Genomic DNA, 21,240 nt, shown 5'->3' with positions numbered 1-21,240 from the left:
TGTACAGCAGACGTGGCCTATCAGCCTGTCTCTGATGGTGTCTTTAATCTGTAACGTGTCCACAGAGCAAACTAAACTGCACTGCACAGCCTGCTTTAGAGTAACGGCAACATAAAAAGGGTTTGGCATTGCAATGAAGAGGAGCTGTGCAGGCTGGACATCTTTCTCACTCCCTCACCGATGTAAAAGATTGATATCTTAAAGTAAGCAAACTCTGTAAAGTCTATTGTGAAACATGATCTATGAACTGTGTGATGGGAACTGACAAGGAGAGTGTAATGGTAAAGACCCATGACTCAAGATCACTGACCTGAAACTGGACTAGGTTTAGCCCAGATTTCATTGAAATGGAGTGAAAAAATAATCCTGTAAATTATCTTTCTTGTTCCGATTCAGTGGGTGCTGGCTTTTGAGATTTTCATCCCGCTCGTCCTTTTCTTCATCCTCCTGGGTCTGAGGCAGAAGAAGCCAGCAATTCCTGTCAAGGAAGGTAAGCAGAGTGTTTGAGAACCTAAAGACAGCAGTGGGAAAATTGTATTACCAGTAGACATGGGGGGTGGAAGCAATACATTTGACTGAAGTTGCTAATACCCAGGATTAAACGTCTACTGTATCTATCCTCAGAATCAACAACATTTCAGCACTCGTACTGCATCCTGCTGTTTACAGCAGTGATTGCAGCACAGGTATTCTTAGTGTCTCCATGATTTAGGTTAATCTAGTTTGTCGAAGCTACATAAACATTTCATATTCAAGTTCAGCATGTTTAGAGAATATTTTTATATATATTATCAATTATAATAATCAAAAAATGTTAACCTAAAGATACATAAAAATGACTAGACCAGCATAATAACTGTGTGAACAAAAAGTGCAGGTGTCTACCAGACAAAGCAAATCTTTCAAGCTTCCTGTCGGTTATTTCATTGGTTAATCGAGTAATTGGATAAGAAATGTTTTTGTTTTATTAATGAACATAAAATAAATATTTAAAAGAGAAAAAAACAGCTATTTCAAAATGAACTGCTTATTGGTTTCCAAATTAGAAACTGGTCATAAAGGACTGATTTTACAATTCACTCCGTATATATATATATATATACATATATATTAGGGATGCAACGATACCAATTTTTTCAAACCGATACTTGGATCTGAGTACTTGCCGATACAGAGTACAAAAACCGATACTTCTACCACACACACAGACAAATGCAATGAATTGGAAGAGAGGTTTTATTTTATTCTCTGCCGATAATAAATAATATCTTAATAAAAAAGACCACAAAAAAATTTCAAGTGAAAAATAAGCACTTCTGTTAAATTATTGCAGAGTCTCCACATTGTAATTTAACAAAATATCACTGAACTATTGGCACTGTCTCGAGCTTTCGGAATAATAAATAAACACTTCTGTTTGGAATAAAATAAATACAAATTAGGTTTGAGAATAAAATAAACTTTTAAATTATTGCAGAGTGTCCATATTGTAAACAAACAAACAAAATAACGAAAGTATTTGGCATTGACGAACGAACTCCCCATCTGCCTGTGGATCATCAGTCCACTGTGCCGTTAAATCAAGGACTGACATCGCGCACACACTGCTTGTCTTTACCTCTTTAGAGAGTTTTGGCACCATTATCTCCCTGATGTGTGGGCGGCTGGGAATTTCATATCGCAGCTCGAGTGTGCTGAGAAGAATCCTATGTTTTCCACGGCCGGCATTGGCTGGTCATCCAGAGCGATAAAATGAGTCAGAGCCTCTGTTGTTTTAACTGCCCGTGGATTTTCTCTTGACATTTTTCATCGCTTTTCCAAAACCTGAGTTAAAGTTGGCTGTTCCGGTCCACACTGCTGACATTTTGTTTAGCCTAGCTACAGCAGCCTCCAGTTTCTCTTTTTTTATCTGGAGCTGCCAGTCTGACTCATCTAACCCTGTGCCTGTTTAGCGCGGGATGTTCCCCTAGTGGCCAATCTAAAAAATTACAACAAAAATGACATGCCACCCTCTGATTAATGAAATAAGTTAGTATCGGTTCATGGTATCGGTTAACTTTTACAAGTATGAGTGCACACACATTTTACAGTATCGGCCCCGATACCAGTATCGGTGCATCCCTAATATATATTATACATATTTTTTTATGTGGGCGAAACTTGTTTTTACACGATGATGACTGAACACGGTCGTGCATGAAACACAGCACTGAGGATTTTGTATAATTGAGTTACTCTAATTACTCGATGAATCATTGCAGCCTTAGAATAAAGTATGCCAGTGCGGTGAATGCAGAGGGTTGCCAGTGAAGTGGCCAATACTGACTAGAATAAATGTGTTTCTATTTATGGCTTAAGTTTACCATAAAGGGGGTGGAGTTATGTGCACTGCCTTAATACTCCTCATTTTTGGTCAGTACTATTACCAGGAGGAACTTAAGTAAACTTGATATCATTATTCAGCTCCTGCTTCGTGGTGAGGCAGCAGCTGCTGCTCCTCACTGCCTTCAAAGGTAAAACATGCAACATCAAACTGCTTTTACTAAATAAAAAACGTTGGAAAGGAAGCTGCAGACCAGCCGACAGTAATACCTGCAGCATCATACCAGCAGCTAATTTAGTCTTATATGGACCCTTTATACTGTCCTCCCACTCGATCCACCAAAAGTATGAGATCAACTTTTGCAACATTTCCTGTTTTTGTGTTCGTAGTTCATCTGCTAGTGATGTGTCTGCTCAGCTGTTAGCTGGTTTTTCATGTGTAACTGTTCCCTGTAGCCATCAGAGCACCCAGTTTATTTGATTTCTTTGTCTTTTATTCTTTTATTTTACATTTCTTTCTTTCTTTTTTCTGTCTTCCTTTCTTTCTTCTGCATGATGCATGTTCTCAACATTTTGGATGGACCAGTGTGTAAGTGTCATTGTGCATTTGTTTTATGCTAACAGATTATATAACATACACTCTGTATATTGGAAGGCCGAGCTCTTCCCGGGACCCGGATTGATTCTTTGGCTGTTGGAGATTTCTTTCACTTTGATTTAGATTGCTGTCAGATTTGTTTGAGTGATCATCTTAAACTGTCCCTTCTGTTATCTCTTAAGGTTGATTTTTGATACAAAGTCAAGAAACAAATTCATGGTTTAACTATAAATGGAGCATTTTAAATGCACCACAGAGAAAAAGACTGAACAGGCAGCCAAGTTTGATGCATCTTAAATGTAGTGATGTATAATCATGTCTCATAAAGGAAACAAATGATCAGGTGTACACACACACTGGTGTATATAGTTGTGGTTGCAGTTGGGCACACTACTCACAAAACCAAAGGATGTAGATTGAAAAAGCCAGTTTCATATTCCCTCTGAATCTGTACATTGGACACATTTACAGGCTACTCAAGACATTAGATGGTAAACAGTATTGTTGCCCAGTCAGGAGTCATCTTACTTTTTATCTCATGAGCTCCTGAATTATCTGGGTTGTAATTCAGTGCGTGCACTCAGGTAAAAAAGCTCCTCTGGCTCCTGTGAGTGTGCTCCGCTCAGGTCACCTCAGAACCAGCACTGTGATGCACACTGCTGGTTGGCGGACACAGAGAAGCACATCTGTATTGTTATCCAATGGAATTACAAGAAGTAATCTAATCCACGACAGCGCTAACAAATATTTCTGTAATTACTGTTGAATCTTTTCACCATGTTCAGTGTTTCTGACCAGGCTATGAAAACTTAATGAGCTGCTGTTTAGTGCATGCTAATTCTGTTTCCTACACCATGCTGTGCACCTAACACTCCCTCAGTAAATCTACCAGCCTGTGACCTGATCAGAGAGGACAGATGTCAGTGAGCTGAAGAATGAACTGAACTACTCTGTAGGGCACATTTTACTTATATTTTCACACTTCCATTATAGAAATGCACGATGGCATTATTCACTGTGGACTCGTCACTGAATAAATGATTCTATATATACTTGGTGACCTGTGACATGTAAAGACAATCTTTGCTGTTGCCTGGATCTCGTATTGACCCTGTGATCTCCACACAACCTGTGGACTGGCAGTTAAATGCAGTCATGAGTTTAAGGGGGACTCCATAGTTTCTCCACCTTTTGTTTCATTGATTTTTCATTTGAAAAGTGAACATCTGTAAAAGTCAGCTTTTTGTGTAGTTAAAATGTTCCCACTGCGTCAAAGGGACATCTTTTATGTCATTTTGGACATACGATTTTAGTGACGAGGTTGTTTTGTAGCTCCAGGTGACGTCGTTTTTTATACATCTATTACACTTCTAGTGTTGATGTCAGTAGGACCTCTGTGGACGGGCTTTTTATAGTCCAAATCTGGTGGCTGTGGACATTGTTTCAATGTCAAACTTAGACTTAAATTAGATGGAGTTTTTATAAAGCTTCCACCTGTATAGGCTCTGTAGTCCCATGTTTCCACAGGTAGAGGGCACTGTCCTGAAACAGTAAGCAAATGTACTGTTTATGAGAAACCTGCAGTCAGCTGAGCCTGAAGAAGTCACCTGGATGATGATGAAACATTTCTCCCTCTGAAGACGTCCAGATGAACAGAATCAACCTTTTCGGATGGATTTCAATGTTTTTAATATTTCACATTTTTTAAATAAATGGTCGTTTTAACCTAATTACAAACAAATAAGTTGAATAATTAAAATAAATAAACCAGTTAAGGAAAAACTGGAAAACTTAAAATAACAAACAAAACAAAAACCCCCCATGTTGTGAATAATTTGAGTAACACAGAATAAATCGTGTTTGTTTATCTATCTTACGTCCGATGTTTAGTGGGTCAGGTTAATAAAACTATTCTGGAAAAACTATTTTTAGCCAAAACAATCATAATATGATGATGATAGTTTTTACTATAATCAGTCCGGTAGTTTATTTTAATGCTGCAGAGTGTATTTGGGCACACACAAGGAAAAGGATAAAGGGGTGGAGCAAGACATTGAACGATGCTTGTTCTTGGTCAGACTCAGTTTGTTACAAATGAAACCATATTTCACTGTGGGTTTGTCTTCAACCCACCATGATATTCTGTGAAGTGACTTAGTTTACATTTTTCTTTTTGACTTTTTGTGGCTATAAAGCATAGTGTTTCAGGGGATTTCCCTAAACGTAAACTTTTAAATACAATACAAATGAAACATTCAGCTTTAGACCTGCAGTGACACCAGGGTAAAACAACGAAGGCTAGAAGCTGGCAATAGACACCTTTCTTTATGAGGGCAGCAGGTGTAAGAGTATGCAATCCAGAGACTACGACAGCCGAAGGCAACCGTTAAAGAGAGAAGTTCAATTCAATATAATTCACTGTTATTTATATAGCACCAAATTGCAACAACAGTCACCTCAAGGTGCTTTATATTTCCAGGTAAAGACCTTCCGATAATAGAGAGAAACCCCAACAACCAGAAGAATCCCCACCCCTATGAGCTAGCACATTTTGGGGAAGGAAAAAAGAGGAAAAACTCCCTTTTAACAGGAAGAAACCTCAGACAGAACCAGGCTCAGGGAGGGGCGGCCGACCGCGACCGGTTGGGGTGACAACAGGATAAAAGACATGCAGAGTGGTTATAAACATGTGGTAAGAAAGAGAAAGTGTAAGAATGGCATAGCTGGACAATACAGATATGAGAGTGAGCAGGAGGACAGTGGGAAGTGTTTCTGTGGGTAGGATGAATCCACACCCACAGGCAAGCTTCAGGAGCAGAGTAACCATGGAAACCTGGAGCAATTAGCAGGAACCAAATTTTCTTTTATCACCGGCTGTGAGATGGTCCAGCTAGCATTTATGGACAGAAGTGGGAAAATATCACAGACCATGACAACATGATGAAAGGCTTCATATTCAGCATTGACATGTGGGAGCCTCTTCGGCCATTAACTGCTGTGCTGCCTGACAGCTTTCCTCCTTTCTGACTCTAACACAATCTCTCCTTCTCCTTTTTCATACTCATTGTCCTGTTTGGTGTCTGATTTCCTTTACCAACCCTTCATATTTACTTCCTCTGTTTCCCTCGTCCCTCTCACTCTGTCTGTGGCTGTGTCTTTTTCTCCTTCTGTGGCACCTGTCCCATTTCCCCCCCTCATGTCCAGCCTTTTACAGCGCTGCGCCACTCACCTCGGCTGGCATCATTCCCATCATGCAGTCGCTCTGCCCAGATGGACAGAGAGATGAATTTGGTTTCCTGCAATATAAGAACTCCACGTGAGTAGGGCTCTTCCACAGTCTCTTGTTAATTTGTGTTTTGGCTGACTTGTGAGAAATACGTTCACTGCTTCTCGAGCGCACTCTAAGGTCAGTTCTTCTACATATGATGGTTCCAGTGCAAAGGCCTCTGACCCCCCCAAGCCCCTCACGTTTCCCAGCACTGAAACTAGGCCTTGCTGCAGCTGAAGAGGCTTGAATTGAACGCTCACTTTTGTGATCAATGTTGCTAGAATGTTACAACATTATAAATTTTTATTTATGTTAATAGTTATTTTAGATTTGAAAGATCATAAACGTAGCATATTTTCTGCTGAGGCAACATGTACAACACTGTTTTTATGTGCAGGCACTAAAAAGTCAACATATTACAGAACCCGTCATTAGCTGCAGCCTGTAGAGAGACTGTGTTCTTCTTCTTTTGAGGTGTGAGAATGTTTCATGTCTGAATCTGTTTCAGTGTGACCCAGCTGCTGGAGCGGATAAGTGAAGTGGTTGAACAGAATCAGCTCTTCACATCTGATAGACCTGGTTTAGGTCAAGAGCTGGAGACCCTGCAGCAGCACCTGGAGAGCCTCAGCTCCACCCCATTACCACATGACCACAACTTTAACAACAGCCAAGGTGTGACTTTAGAGCTGTTGTTGTCATTGTGCAGATTCTTGTACAGCGAAATTGGATAGCTGGACCGCAAAGGTGCAAAGTAAAGAAAACAATATACAACGAGGAATATATGTATACATATATGTGAGTAAACTATATAGAAACATTGAAACAGACACATTGTGGGGCTGTACACAAGCAGTTATATGATATAAATAAAAAGGGTGGAGGGGCTATGGTCATTTAGGGTGGGGATGGTAGTTCCACTGAGACCAAAAATATAAATAAAAGGAAAGACTGAGATATTGATCATGGGATGGCAGCAACATAGTTGATCAATAGCAGCGTCACAGTGACTTCCAGCTGTACTAAATCCAGTTTGACTGTTGCTTTGTGGAAGTCTGTGCTTCACCATTTTGGAACAGTTCTTGTGTTTTGAATTTCAAGGACAAAGTGTTAGCGAGTCGGTGCAAGATCCTGCATTGGGACAAGCCGCAGTGTGTTTTCTTCTTCCAGTGATGACCCTCAAAATGAAGATGAACTCAGTTTAGCTCCACAGTGAAATTTCAAACCAACATACGCACAGTTGGGAATCTAATCTTATGTAGCAGGAGAGCCATGAGCAGAATGATGGCGCTCGAGAAGAAGAAACTCGTTTCCTCTGAGTGCAGTAGTAGAACGTCTCGATCATACATCATACATATATACATGTTACTTTCAAAACTCTTGTTTTACTGAATGACATGAAAGCGTTGACATGATTTCATGTGTTTTGGGTGCAGGCTTCACTCTGGCCAGCGTGTTGAAGAATGAATCCGTTTTCCAACAGTTCCTGATCAAGAACCTTTCCTTGTCTGACTCCATAGCCAACCTTCTGCTCAACACTCCAGTGAGCCTCGCAGAGGTGATTTACCATTACTAACAGAAAGTCTTCACTCTGTTTGGTTTATTCAATTCATCTCAGCTCAGGAAAATTGCTGTTATTTTATAATATGTCACGCGACTCTTTTGGGTTTGTTTTTTCCGAGGTGCTATGGTCATTTTTCCCATCCCATTACAAAATCAATTTAAAAAGCAGCCAACGTGCAAAGGACAAAACCTTCATAATGCCCAGAAGGCAGTTACAAAATAATTACAGTAGGTAAAAGTCTGGGAAGGTAAACATGAATCTTCAAGACTTTTTGAAGTTTAAAGAAATGAAAAGGATAAATCCAAATATAAAGTTGTAAACTAAATGATAGGTGATGCTCAAAATTCATCAAAAAGTTTTTGTGATGCTTTTGAATAATCATACAATATAATCCTGAATTAAGTGAAGGGTTGGATGGCATTGGTGCAGTAAACGCATGAACAGCTGTTGCTTAATGTTTGTTGTAATCATTGTGTTCTGCTTTGATGAGAAACTGCAGTTTCTGTATCCACCAGATAACTCATCCATATCACCTGAAACACCTTCTCAGTTATTTCAACTACTATTCAGACAGTATGTTGTGCTGGTGTGTTCATGAGTACATTGTTGCATTGTTAGCTTTAGTACTTTAAAGAACTCTGTTAGTGTCCTGAGAGGGAGTCAGAGGATGGACAGCTTCCTTCAGTCAGGCATTAGCATGTGGCTACAGAGGGGAACTGGATTCCAGTAATACACTGGTCTCTAACTCTTAAGAAGGATCTGCACTGCAGGGAATCCAGTTAGCTCACACAATACTCCTGCAAATGTGTGTGCAATTAATAAGCTAGTTTAGAGCAAATGTCTTTAAGCCAACCCAGCTTCAAGTGCTGGATTGAAGCTGGAAAGAGCAAAGAAATATCCCGAGATTAAACGTCCATTACAAAGTTGTTCAGTAAAGATGGATCGCTGGTCGTGTCCACGATCTGTGCAAATTACACCTGTGAAGACTTGGCTGTGAAGCCCCTCCTCTCAGTCCCTCCCAAACATGCCAGAGGAGTTCCACGGAGCATAAAAAGAAACTGTTTTGCACAAAAGTAAAAATAAATAAATGTATAAATGTATTTTAAAAACAACATTTTTGTATTATTAACGTTTGCTTTTTAAGTTGTATCTTATCCTTCTATACCAGTTTGTTTTCCAATGCCAAAATCAAGTCACACAATTCTGGCCATCAGTTTGTTTCCTGACGTTCAAGCACACAAAGGCTCTGCAGCACGAGAGTGATTGGAAACACACCAACAACTCCACGGCTGAGTGGTTAAAAAACAAAAGGTTTTTGAGTGGCTTAGTCAAAGTCCGTACTTAAATTTGGCTTGACGTTTAACGGGCCTTTCATACTCAAAAACCCTCCGGTGTGGCTGAATAGAAAGCACTAGAACAGTGATCCAGAAACTCCGCAGTGACTCGCTGACAGTTTTGTGTGTGATCTGTAGGTTTACAGCCTTATCGTCGGTACACATTTCGGAGATGGCGGAGGAGCCCACAGCTGGATTCAACAGGCCAAGGGCACCACACAAAAACCTAGAGACAGAGTCCTTCAGTTAGAAGTAAGTGCTTCAAGACTTCAAGGCTCATGTGGGCAACGACAGTGAGACCTGGAGGGGTGTAACTGGGAGGAATGGTCTGCCTTATCTGCACCCAAGCGGTGTTGTATTATCTGACTTCTGTGCAAACAGTTTGTCCATAACGAACACCATCTTCCATCATTACGGTGTCCATACGTGCACATGGCCCCAGGACATCCTAGGCTGCAGCTCAATGATAAATTTTGTAATCGCATCATCAGGTCTGAGGCCGTATGTTCTGGAGCAGTCATTCTCAAACTGTGGTACGCATACCACTGGTGGTACGTGAGCTCCCTCTAGTGGTATGAGGGACGTTTCCCCCCAAAAATTAAGATTAATTACCATGTTCTGATTTTCGAAAAATTTAGTCGTACAGCTCTGCTATCACTTCCAACATGAATTAAGACTAAACAGCAGTGGCTGTTTAGTCAGTAGGGTTACTGAGGTTGGGCTAGCTGGGCTAGCTGCTTCACTGAGTGAATGGGTTAAATGCAGAGCATAATTTCCCTACAGGGGATTAATAAAGTATACAAAAAAATGTGTTACATGGTGGTTAGCTACAGAGCTGCTGCCCCAGCATGTAACAGCATAGAGGATGGCAAAGATGGTCACAAAGATGATGTTTTAAACACTTCAGCTGCCTCAGAAAATAGACACGACTCCGGCCCGTCCTGTAAAGTGCAGTGGTGTTCTAAACCCCGTCCAGTTTATTATCTATGTGCACTCCAATGTATTTATAGTCCTCCACAATCTCCACATCAACTCCCTGGATTGTAACAGGGTTCAAGGTTTCCTGGTCTTCCTAAAGTCCACAGTCAATTCTTTAGTCTTTCTACTCGCACCACGTGACAAAGGAGTCAACCACAGCCCGGGACTCCATCTTATCAACCTCAGTGATGCATCCAGCCATCCCAGAGTCATCAGAAAACTTCTAAAGATGGCAGGTCTCTGTGCAGTCTCCAGAAGTTCTCTGAAGGATGCTTGACAGACCTGGCGCAACTGAACGTATAGTGACGGTGCTCTGGAAACACCAAGCAGAGGCCTCGGTCCACAAGATCTTCAACTTGCACCTCCGGAACAGCAACAACAGCGTTCTGAGAGAGACAGGGGACACTGAGTCCGAATGGACCATATTCAGCACCTCCATTGCTGAGGCTGCTGCACTGAGCTGCAGCTGCAAGGTATCTGGTGCCTGTCATTATGGTAACTCCCGAGCTAGATGGTAGACACTGGAGGTGAAAGGAGCCACCAGGCTGAAGAAAGAGTCCTATCGGGCTTGGTTAACCTGTGGGGCTGGAGGCAGCCAGGAGGTACCGGCAGGCCAAGTGGAACGTGGCTCTGGCAGTGGCTGAAGAAAAAGCTCGGGGGTGGGAGGAGTTTGACGAGACTTTCAGACTGCCTCAAGGCAATTTTGGCAAATTGTCAGGTATCTCAGGAGGGGGAAGCAGTGCTTTATCAACACTGTGTTTGGTGCTTTTAACATATTGTCACACTGTGGAAGGAAAACTTTGAGGACCTCCCTAATCCCTCTGGCACGTCCTTCATAGAGGAAGCAGACTGCGACAGTTAAACAACAACTTGGAGGCAGAGCCCCTGGGGTCGATGAGGTGTATCCTGAGTTCCTGAAGGCTCTGGGTGTTGAAGGGCTGTGCGGGTTGACACGCCTCTACAATATTACTTGGTAATCCAGAGGCAGTACCTCTAGATTGGCAAACCAGGGTGGTGGTTCCTATCATTAAACAGGGAGACTGGAGGGTGTTCTCCCACTATAGCACCTCAGCCTCCCAGGGTTCTTGAAAGGATAATCCATCAGTTTGTCAAACTTCAGATACAGGAGGAACAATGCGGTTTTCGTCCGGTCGTGGAACACCGGACCAGCTCTTTACCCTCGCGGGGATATTTGAGGGTGCATGGGGGTCTATCCAACCAGACGACGTATTTTGTGGACTTGGAGAAGGTATCAGACTGTACAAACGAAAAAGTAGTCAGTCTGACCTGTGTCCTGGAGAAAACTCCGACCTAGATGAATTCCCTAGCATGAGTAGTGGTCACATGTAAGCAAAAAAGTGTATTTGAATTGGCTCGGGACAAACCAATTGCTACCATCTCATATCACTTCTCCAGCTTATGATTCTTCTGTTCCCCCAAATTTATCAGCTGTATTAGCATCTACCCCAGTCCCCCACCAACCAAGGCGGACACACAGACACCCTAAAACAGCAGCTGCAGCTCTCCAGGCCCCAGGAAGCCGCCACAGACAGTCCCAGAGACCACCTTCATCCACCGGCAAGGCGACAGGGAGACAGAACCTTAGCCGACCACGTGTACTAATGGAATTGCTCAGTGGTCCAGATAAACATCATCCAGTTGGTATTTTGAGGAGGCAGATATTCTCTGCAAACTTATGTGATCTAGGAGGAGATTTTTGTACTTCTTCAGAATAGTTTTCTATTCTGAGAGAGAGACCGGTGCATGATCACTGATAGTTCCAGGATAAATCTGAGTGCCTATAATAGCCTCATCATGGAGCTGCTAACTAAAAAGTAGTAAAGTAAAAGTGTGAGTGGTGTACTGGATGACCCTGAGAGAGGTCAAGGTCAAATTTATTTGTATAGCACATTTCCAGACAAACAATGCTGCACAAAGTGCTTAATAATATAAAATGCCATTAAAAGAGACAATGTAAAACAATAATAACAATATCATACAATGATAGGACAATAAAATAATTAAAACAATAACTAAGAATATTAAAATAAGACCAGAATGCTTGGGTCATAGTGTGTTAAAAGCCAGGGCATACAAATGTGTCTTTACTAGTGATTTAAATTTGGTCAAGTGTTTGTGCAGATCTAATATTTATGGGGAGACTATTCCAAAGTCTGGGACCTGCCACAGAGAAGGCTCCATCACCACGAGATTGAGACTAGTCCGTGGCATGGAAAGCATTAATCTTGAGCTAGACATGATGGTTTTTCCTGGAGCATAAACAGAGAGGAGCTCAGACACGTAAAAACAAACAAGTGAAAGTTTAAATTGGATCCTGTAGGAGACAGGAAGCCAGTGTAGAGAAGCTAAAACTGGAGTTATATGCTCTCTCCGTTTGGTACCAGTTAGCAGGCGAGCAGCTGGATCTGAAGACGATGGATGGAGGCCTGGTCTAGACCAAAATACAATGAATTGCAATAGTCCAACCTGCAAGTAAGGAAAATGTGAATAACACATTGAAAGACGTTAGCCGGGAGGTCTGGCTTTACCTTGGCCAGCTGTCTTAACTGAAAGAAGCAGGACTGAACTGCTGCAGTCACCTGCTTATTCAATTTAAAAGAACCATCAAGGTAGACGCCGAGGTTTTTTACATGTGTTTTACAGTAGGAGGAAAAGGGGCCCAGAGAGCTATCAAAAATGACAACTTCAGTTTTATTTTCATTTAGCTTTAGAAATTTAATGAAATGAAATGCTGTACCGTGAGAAGATGGAGCCCAATGGCAACAAATAGAGGGCGAACAGGGCAGGGCCCAAAATAGAGCCTTGAGGTACACCGTATTTAAGAGGGGCTATTTTGGATTTATGGGGGCCCATATTGACATAAAAAGACCTTCCTGACAAGTGGAACCGAAACCACTTTAGGGCAGATCCCTTTAAATCTCTTAAAGCATGATGGGACACAGCCTGTAGCAAGGGACGTATTAATTAATCTCAGGATAAAAGGCCCGACAGTATTAAAAGTGCTTTTAAGCAAGCTTGGGGGGAGACAGTCAGAGGGGCAGTGTGATGATCTTAGGTTACTAACTACCGCAGTCAAGTCATTAAGGGAGACGGGATCAAAGACAGCTGAGCACACAGGAGAAAGACTCGGATCTGAGGCAGCAGACGACGAGACAACAGCCCTGATGGATAGAACCTTGTTGTTAAAAAATGCTAAAAAATCATCACAAATACTTGGTGAAGAAATGACTCCAGCATTATCACGTGAACTAAGAAAACGATTAAGGACATTAGAAAGTACCTGAGGCCTGTGACTGTTTACTGACACCAAGTTTGAGACAAACTGTGTCTTTGCAGTTTTTACAGCTTCTTGGTGAGCAGAAAGACGAGAAAATCTATAGAGAAACGTGCAATCTGTCCTTTTTCCATCTTTCGGCACGTCTATAGTCACGTCTAAGGGAGCGCGTATGTTCATTCAACCACGGCTCTGATAATTGCTTAGTGCACACAGTCCTAAACGGAGCAATCGAGTCCAAAATATCAGTGCAGGTAGAATGAAGAATGTCCGAAAGGTCCTCAACACTTTTACAGGTGGAGTTCATTATTCCAGAGTCCCTAAAGGCAGCAGAAAAAGCGGCGCTGTTAGAGCATTAAGCGCTCGCTTTTTGTGCGCTGGGGCGCACGGCTTATCTACCGAGCAGCGCAGCGTTAGAGTGAACAACACAGGAAGACGATCAGAGATGCACAACTCAGATATTTCCGTGATGCACACATCCAGCCCGCGGGAAAGCACCAAGTCCAGTGTGTGACCTTTTTCTTGCCTCTGAGAGGGATGTGAACGCCACATCGCAAAGACCAAAATCACATGTGTGTTGTTTGAGTGTAGACTGTCAGTTCCTCTGACTCTTGCTGTCAGAGTGAAGGTGAAAATGAAGAGAAGAAGGTAGGAAAAAAGGAGGGGTCATCAACATTTGGCCCACATATACTAACAATAAACAGATCCATATTTTCAATACATATATAAATATTAATACTTGCCTTCTGTGTGTGTGTGTGTGTGTGTGTGTGTGTGTGTGTGTGTGTGTGTGTGTGTGTGTGTGTGTGTGTGTGTCACACAGAGCCTGAAAGTCCTTATGAAGACTTTACTGACTAACGTATCAGGACCTTTGGTCATGTAAAGTGTTTCTGTTGTTCACAGGACAGCCTCTTAACTGCATCCACACTTGAGGACCTCACCTGTGGGGACAGGTCCTCTGAGCTGAGCAAGATTCTGCTGGTACCTGAGAAGCAGCGACCCGTGATCCAGGCGTATCGCAATTCTGTGTGTAGCGAAGGGGCGGAGCAAAAGTCAGCACGCTTCAGGCAGCTGAGCCTGGAGCTGAGAAAGCAGATCAACACGCAGAGTGTCACCGAAAAGGTAACATGGAGGACATTGTCCATCAGGCCATTTTTAAACATTGGTATAGTTACAGTTATCATTGAGAAATAATATTGTTAACTATATGCATGTTTTTCATTTCCAAGACCTACTCTACTTACTGTTTTGAGACCTCCAGCCCTGGAGTTTAGGGATAGGAATTGATAGGAATTTAGCGCTTCCGAATCCATTATCGATATCACTTATCGATTTGATTCCTTATTGATTCTCATTGGCTCCGTTTTCAGAGTACAATGATTGCTAAGCAGTAATAAAGAAATTACATTGATGCAAATTAATTGCATGAGAGTCTTTCTGCTTTAGAAACATGAACAGGTAGAACGGGAGTTTGCAGCCTAACTGCTCATCAGCTTGTTACCTGTTGAAGTTCAGGGTCTGGCTGCTGGGGTCGGCATTCACTTAGCTTTCACTCTGGGCTCTTGGCTAGCTTAGCATTAGCATGCTGTCTGTGCAGAAGCTTGCAAAGAACCAAAGTTGTGTTAGCAACATAATGCGGTTGTTTATGTCCTGGATGCAGTTTTCCACTTTACCATCATGCTGTCGTCCTTTGGTGCAATAAAACTATATTTCTATATGCACTCTGTAGACTGCGCCTCTGTTTTCCTCGTCTGACACACGAACTGATATTAGCTGATTGTAGAAGGAGTGCACGAACTGATAAGGGGAATCATTGATAAGGCAGACTAACAATTCCAAGGAACTGGACTTCTAGGGACCGGTTTCCTACAAGAATTTGCTCTCGACTCCCATCCCTACCTGTGGTAGTCTAATAGTTGGTGCCCGAGCACTGAAATTGCAAGAGCCCTATTGTATCCTATTGTATCTGATCCATTTAGTGCGAAACCCCTATTCTGTCTGCTTCATTCAGTTTTAGGTCTTCAGCACAAAGTGCAGAGGCGTTATTGTGTCTGCTCCGTGGATTATTATTATTTTATGGAATGAATCAACGTTCTAAAGTCATGACCGTGTGTGCACATGCTTCAGTAACAGAGAAAATGTTCATATTTTACAGGTTTCACGTACTGAGACTACAGGATGCTTTTTTTGAACTTTTTGAACTATATTTGCTCAGTTTCACATACATCATCCATCTGGACCAAACCTGTCATATGGGTCCATCCCTGAACCCAGTACTATGTTAGCTTTTAACAATAGTCACAGCACCACATAGTGGTGACAGAAACTGGTTTCTCAATTGTCAAGTCTGTCAAAAACTGGGCATGCTTGAGTCCAAACTGTCAGACGTCTAATATTGGTCACTATTGTGGCGCCACCTAGTGACAACAGAAAATATGCAGTAGATTATAATCATCATCCCATCCATCCATCCATCCATCTGTCCATTTTCTTCCGCTTATCCGAGGCAGGGTCGCGGGGGCAGCAGCCCAAGCAGAGAAGCCCAGACCTCCCTCTCCCCAGCCACCTCCTCCAGCTTATCTGGGGGAACACCAAGGCGTTCCCAGGCCAGCCGAGAGATATAATCTCTCCAGCGTGTCCTGGGTCTGCCCCGGGGCCTCCTCCCGGTGGAACACCTCGCTCAGGAGGCGCCCAGGGGGCGTCCTTGTCAGATGCCCGAACCACCTCAGCTGGCTCCTTTCGATGTGGAGGAGCAGCGGCTCTACTCTGAGTCCCTCCCGGATGGCTGAACTGGATGCGTGCCTCATCTGATTCCCACTGCTTCACACTCGGCTGCAAACCATTCCACTGCGAGCTGGAGGCCATCACTCAATGAAGCCAACAGAACCACATCATCCGTGAAAAGCAGAGATGAGATTCTGAGACCAATCAAGTGAAGCCTTCCACCACTTGGCTGCACCTAGAAATTCTGTCCACAAAAATTATGAACAGAATCGGTGACAAAGGGCAGCCCTGGCGGAGCCCATCACCCACTAGGAACGAGTCCGACTTATTGTCCGACTTATGTTGGACCAAGCTCTCGCAACGGTTGTATAAGGATCGAATGGCCCGTAGCAATGGGCCAGACTCCCCATATTCTCAGAGTACCTCCAACAGGACAGTCTGAGGGACACGGTCGAATGCCTTCTCCAAGTCCATGAAACACACGTAGACTGGTTGGGCAAACTCCCATGCACCCTCAAGTATCCTTGAGAGGGTAAAGAGCTGGTCCAGTGTTCCACGACCAGGACGAAAACCGCATTGTTCCTCCTGTATCCGAGGTTCGACTAACGGACAGACTCTCCTTTCCAGCACCCTGGCATAGACTTTCCCAGGGAGGCTGAGGAGTGTGATTCCCCAGTAGTGGGAACACACCGTTCGATCCCCTTCTTTGAAGATGGAAACCACAACCACCACCAGGTCTGCCGATCCAGAGCTACCACCCCTGATCTCCATGGAACATTGTAGAGGCGTGTCGACCAAGACAGCCCTACTATAACTAACAGTACTTTGTAATTTGATCTGTATCTTCTAGGTTATACACTACAGGTAAAAAGTTTGGACACACCTACTCATTTAATGCTTTTTCTTTATTTTTACTACCCTTCCTACATTGTAGATGCAAACTGAAGACATCAAATAGGGAGGGGCCAGCCACCCTTCGGAGGAAGCTCATTTCTGCCGCTTGTATCCGCGATCTCATTCTTTCAGTCACTACCCACAGCTCGTGACCATAGGTGAGGGTAGGGACGTAGATCGACTGGTAAATTGAGAGCTTTGCTTTTACACTCAGCTCCCTCTTCACCACGACGGACCGGTGCTGTCACTGCAGCCGCTGCACCAATCCGTCTGTCGATCTCCCGCTCCCCCTCCGCGAATCGCTACCTTATCGTGGTGGAGGGGTTTGTGTGTCCCAGGGATCCCAGGAGCTATGTTGTCTGGGGGCTTTTGCCCCCTGGTAGGGTCTCCCATGGATGAGGGACCAGACAAAGAGTAATTCAGAAGACCCCTATGAAAAGACCATCGAGGGAACAGTTCACCCTGCCCGGAATAGGGTTACCGGGGCACAGCCCTGGAGCCAGGCCCGGAGAGGGTGCCCGAGGGCAAGCGTCTGGTGGGCTGTGCCCGAAAAAGGGACATAGGCCCATCTTCCTGCAGACCCACCACCTGCAGGAGGCACCGAAGGGGTCGGGTGCAATGTGAGTCAGGCGGACCGATTCCCGGCTACCAATACTGGCAATTGGGTAATCATCATCCCATGTAGGTGAAATTTTAGTTGGTGCTTCAACACGATATAGATCAGCAAGACATGCAATAGTGAGTATTCTCCATTGCACCTAAAAGTGCAAGCACCTCATTGTATCCGGCCGGTTTAATATTAGTCAGGGAAATGTTTGACCTTTGTGAGGACCTAAACATGTCCGCTATGGGGAAAAATAGTAACATAACAGGAAGTCCAACATTTTGATTTTAGTCATTTTATCATTAGGACCTGATAGAGTCAGCCAATCAAGTACCCAAAAGCAAAGGAAGTAACTGTATGGCAGGAACTGGAGACAACCTAAACCACATTCTGCACTCACTACGTCTAAAGATTTTAGAAACCAGTACTGTGATCACCCAAAGGGGGATTTGGCTAGAACCTGGGAGGAGCAGTGCAGAGCTCTTAAATGGATGTAACGTCTGAAGATAATTAAAGTCTCCGATCGTATATAACTGGTTCCACATATAAGTGTGCATGTGTGACCCCCATAACTAGCACCTTTGCTCATGTATCTTGGGCTGGCCTCTGCCTCCTCCTTTTAATTGATGTGTTTTAAGGTTTTATTCTGGTACCTGTGATTTCATGTAATCTGAATAAAAACCTGCTGAAAGTGTATTTTTTTTTACACAAATTATATATTTATATATATTCAATATTAAGGTACTAAGCTCAATGCCATATTTAAATGCCATACGTATAAAATAATAGATGTCTGTTAATTAATTTCTATTTTATCATGTGTGACAAGTATTTTGGGCTTCAGTCTCAGTTTATGCAAATTGGAATTATTTCAATCAAATGGAGGATGCTTTAATTAATTTTGCTTTATCCTGAGGCTAGGGAGAATTAAACCTTATTTAAATATTTACATTTTGGATGATTAAATCTCTATAACTTGCTATTGTGGATTGGTAGTACTACTTGTATTTAGACTGTGATCTGAACGGCACGTTTAACTGGCAGATATAAGTTTTTTGTTAGTCATACTAAGCGTGGGTGTGGACTCTTCCATCTGTACGGTTTGATTTGATTTTTGTCTGGATCCTTTTCTTTAGTTTGTAATTCTCTGGGAACCATGAAGACCCAAGCTGCTGCTACAAGTTTTTTTCACTGTCCAGGAGTGTGAATGTGGACTAGCAGCTCTGTCATTGAGGTCAGCGTGAGGTTGTGTGGGTCCAGTTTGCAGAAAGACCAGTTGATGCCTGAATGTGAGTCAAAGGGGCACACGACTACAGAACAGACTTTGTTACTTACACAAAGAGTTTCTGAAAGTCGGCCTTGCGAAAGACAGTTGTAACAGTGCTGTGTGGTTCTCTGCCCCGAGACACCCACAGTGCTGTCAGATGGTAAGCATGTCTATTATAGTCTACGCTTCATAATTGTCTAGCAGCCTTTGGACATGCATTTGAAATGCAATAAGTCTCCTAATCAGCTTGAAATATTAACAAATTTACCATCTAGTCAAAGGAAAGAAAAAGCAACTAAAAGCTATTAAACAATGACGATGTTCAAAAATGTAAATAAACATGCATTGAAGTCAAAGTTAGTGTTGAATCATTCCTTAATTTGTAGAAGCACGAAGACTTTACATTTGTCTTTGGTTGAATATAAACTAGGGCTGAACGATATATCGCATTTGCGATAATATCGCGACATGATCAAGTGCAATTTTCTAACCGCAAAGGCTGCGATTATACTCTGGACATGTCCAAATTCATGGGCTGCATCCTCCTGAGGCCGCATTTGTAGACCGATTACGTCACAGCGACGCGCCGAAGGCTGTCCAAATTCGTAGACTCCTCCGAATGTAGCCGACAAATGCGTCCTCCTTTTCCCCGAATTTGAAGGATGGGTCGGGTGTGTCCTTCGTGGCCCACCATATCCCAGAAGTCATAGCGCGGCCCAGCCAAACTCCAGTTTCCAGCAATGGCGGCCGCTACTAAGTTTTAAAATTACTCATACTAATCTTTCTGGGTCACAAAATAAACTTTTAACATATTTTCAGGCGAGAAAGTAGCTGTGTAAACATCAAATATCTGCTCGGTTTATCAAGATATCCCATATTTGCAAAAGTGCTTCGACGTTTTCAGAGGCGTCTGCTACCCACCAGCTCGACAGCTAGCCGGGAGCTCGAGGGTTACTGATGCGGCCGAGAACGGCACAACTCCCGGCACATCATTTTCAGATCACCGCGGAGTTTCGCTGCTCGGGTTAAACGTAATATATAAGTCACTTAGACAACCTAAAAATGTTATTGTTGGGCTTTTTTCAGTGTTTTGTTTGTTCGTGAGTAAATCGGTTTGGCTGAGATTAAAGTTATTAGATTAGATAAAATAAAACTTTATTAATCCCCCGGGTGGGTTCCTCCTTGGTTTTCACACAGCTGACTAAACGTCAAACAGAAAACTTATTAAACAGAAGTATGAGACAGTCGAGAATTTACACCAGTGTCTGGTTATATTTTAGATAGCAAGAAGCAGACGGCCGAGTTTATTAAACTCCACCGAGACAGCGGTGACGCTAATCAGAACTAGACCGTCCAATTTCACGCCTTCAAACTTTAAAGGCGTGTTTGTGTGTGTGTTTATACAATTGCTATTATGTTTGCACTTTATGTGTAATGTTACTGACTGCAGAGATCAGTAAGATGTGTGTATTTTTTATTTATTAGTTTTATTTATTTAATATTATTTTTTAATTGAATGACTGTCTAGTAGTTCACAGATGTTGAAAAACTGAGTGTGGTAAAGCCACTGATTTTGTTTATGTATATTTCTGCAATCTGCACATTGTACTGACTTTCATTTTAATGTTTACACCAGGGTTCCTTGTCAGCACTTTATGCTCAGATGTTTGTAAGCTAAAAATAAACTATTGTGTATGTTCAAATATACTGTTGTGATTGAAGAAGTTAAATAAAAATGTCAGTCATCAATTCATGCATCACCTCATGTCATCATAACAGAGGTCTGTCTTCCAGGAAAGAACAGTTTAAAATTAATGTAATATAGTATTGGCCATACTATATGATGTATTGCTTGTCTTTGTTTAATAATACAGAAGACAAAGACCTTAAAAAATAATCGCATATCGCATCGCAATCGCAATATTGGGGCAAAAAATCGCAATTAGATTATTTTCCATAATCGTTCAGCCCTAATATAAACCTGCTGTAATGATCGTTGTTGAGTCATTTTTGTTATCTGCTTGTGCTACTTTTTGAAGGAACAATCAGATTGGTTATTATTGCCAACATTTTGGGCTGCTTCTTCTTCCAACTGTTGTTTCAGTTGGTCAGTTTCTCTGTTTAACTACTAAAAGCTTCTGGACCTGGTTCAGTGTAGTTTCTTCATCTTCTCTCTATGGTTGAGGTGAGTTCATTAATCATTTGACAGATTGTTATCATTGTCACCAGAAGATCTCTCGTTATCCATATGAGCAACAGGCAACTTAAACAGGCTCGTTATAAGGAAAAAAATTAACCCAGAATAATGCAGCTCACGTGACCCCAAGTGTTCGCAACAGAGGTGGGACCAAGTCATTGTTTTGCAAGTCTCAAGTAAGTCTCAAGTCTTTATCCT

At 42.5% G+C, this 21,240-nt stretch overlaps 1 protein-coding gene across 1 annotated transcript in view; it reads left to right on the top strand.

Moving 5' to 3' along the window:
- Positions 1-21,240, top strand: part of abca2 (ATP-binding cassette, sub-family A (ABC1), member 2) — a 105,557-nt gene that overhangs the window by 15,644 nt on the left and 68,673 nt on the right. The window contains exons 2-7 of the mRNA XM_026186101.2: positions 397-490; positions 6,125-6,236; positions 6,697-6,860; positions 7,622-7,743; positions 9,222-9,335; positions 14,260-14,478. Coding sequence (XP_026041886.2) covers positions 397-490; positions 6,125-6,236; positions 6,697-6,860; positions 7,622-7,743; positions 9,222-9,335; positions 14,260-14,478 — 825 coding nt within the window. The remainder of the gene's footprint in view (positions 1-396; positions 491-6,124; positions 6,237-6,696; positions 6,861-7,621; positions 7,744-9,221; positions 9,336-14,259; positions 14,479-21,240) is intronic.

This window comes from Astatotilapia calliptera, chromosome 12 (genome assembly GCF_964374335.1).
Source record: "Astatotilapia calliptera chromosome 12, fAstCal68.1, whole genome shotgun sequence".
Taxonomy (NCBI): Eukaryota; Metazoa; Chordata; class Actinopteri; order Cichliformes; family Cichlidae; genus Astatotilapia; species Astatotilapia calliptera.
Note: the sequence above shows the minus strand (reverse complement) of the source record. Positions and strands in the feature narration are given on the sequence as shown.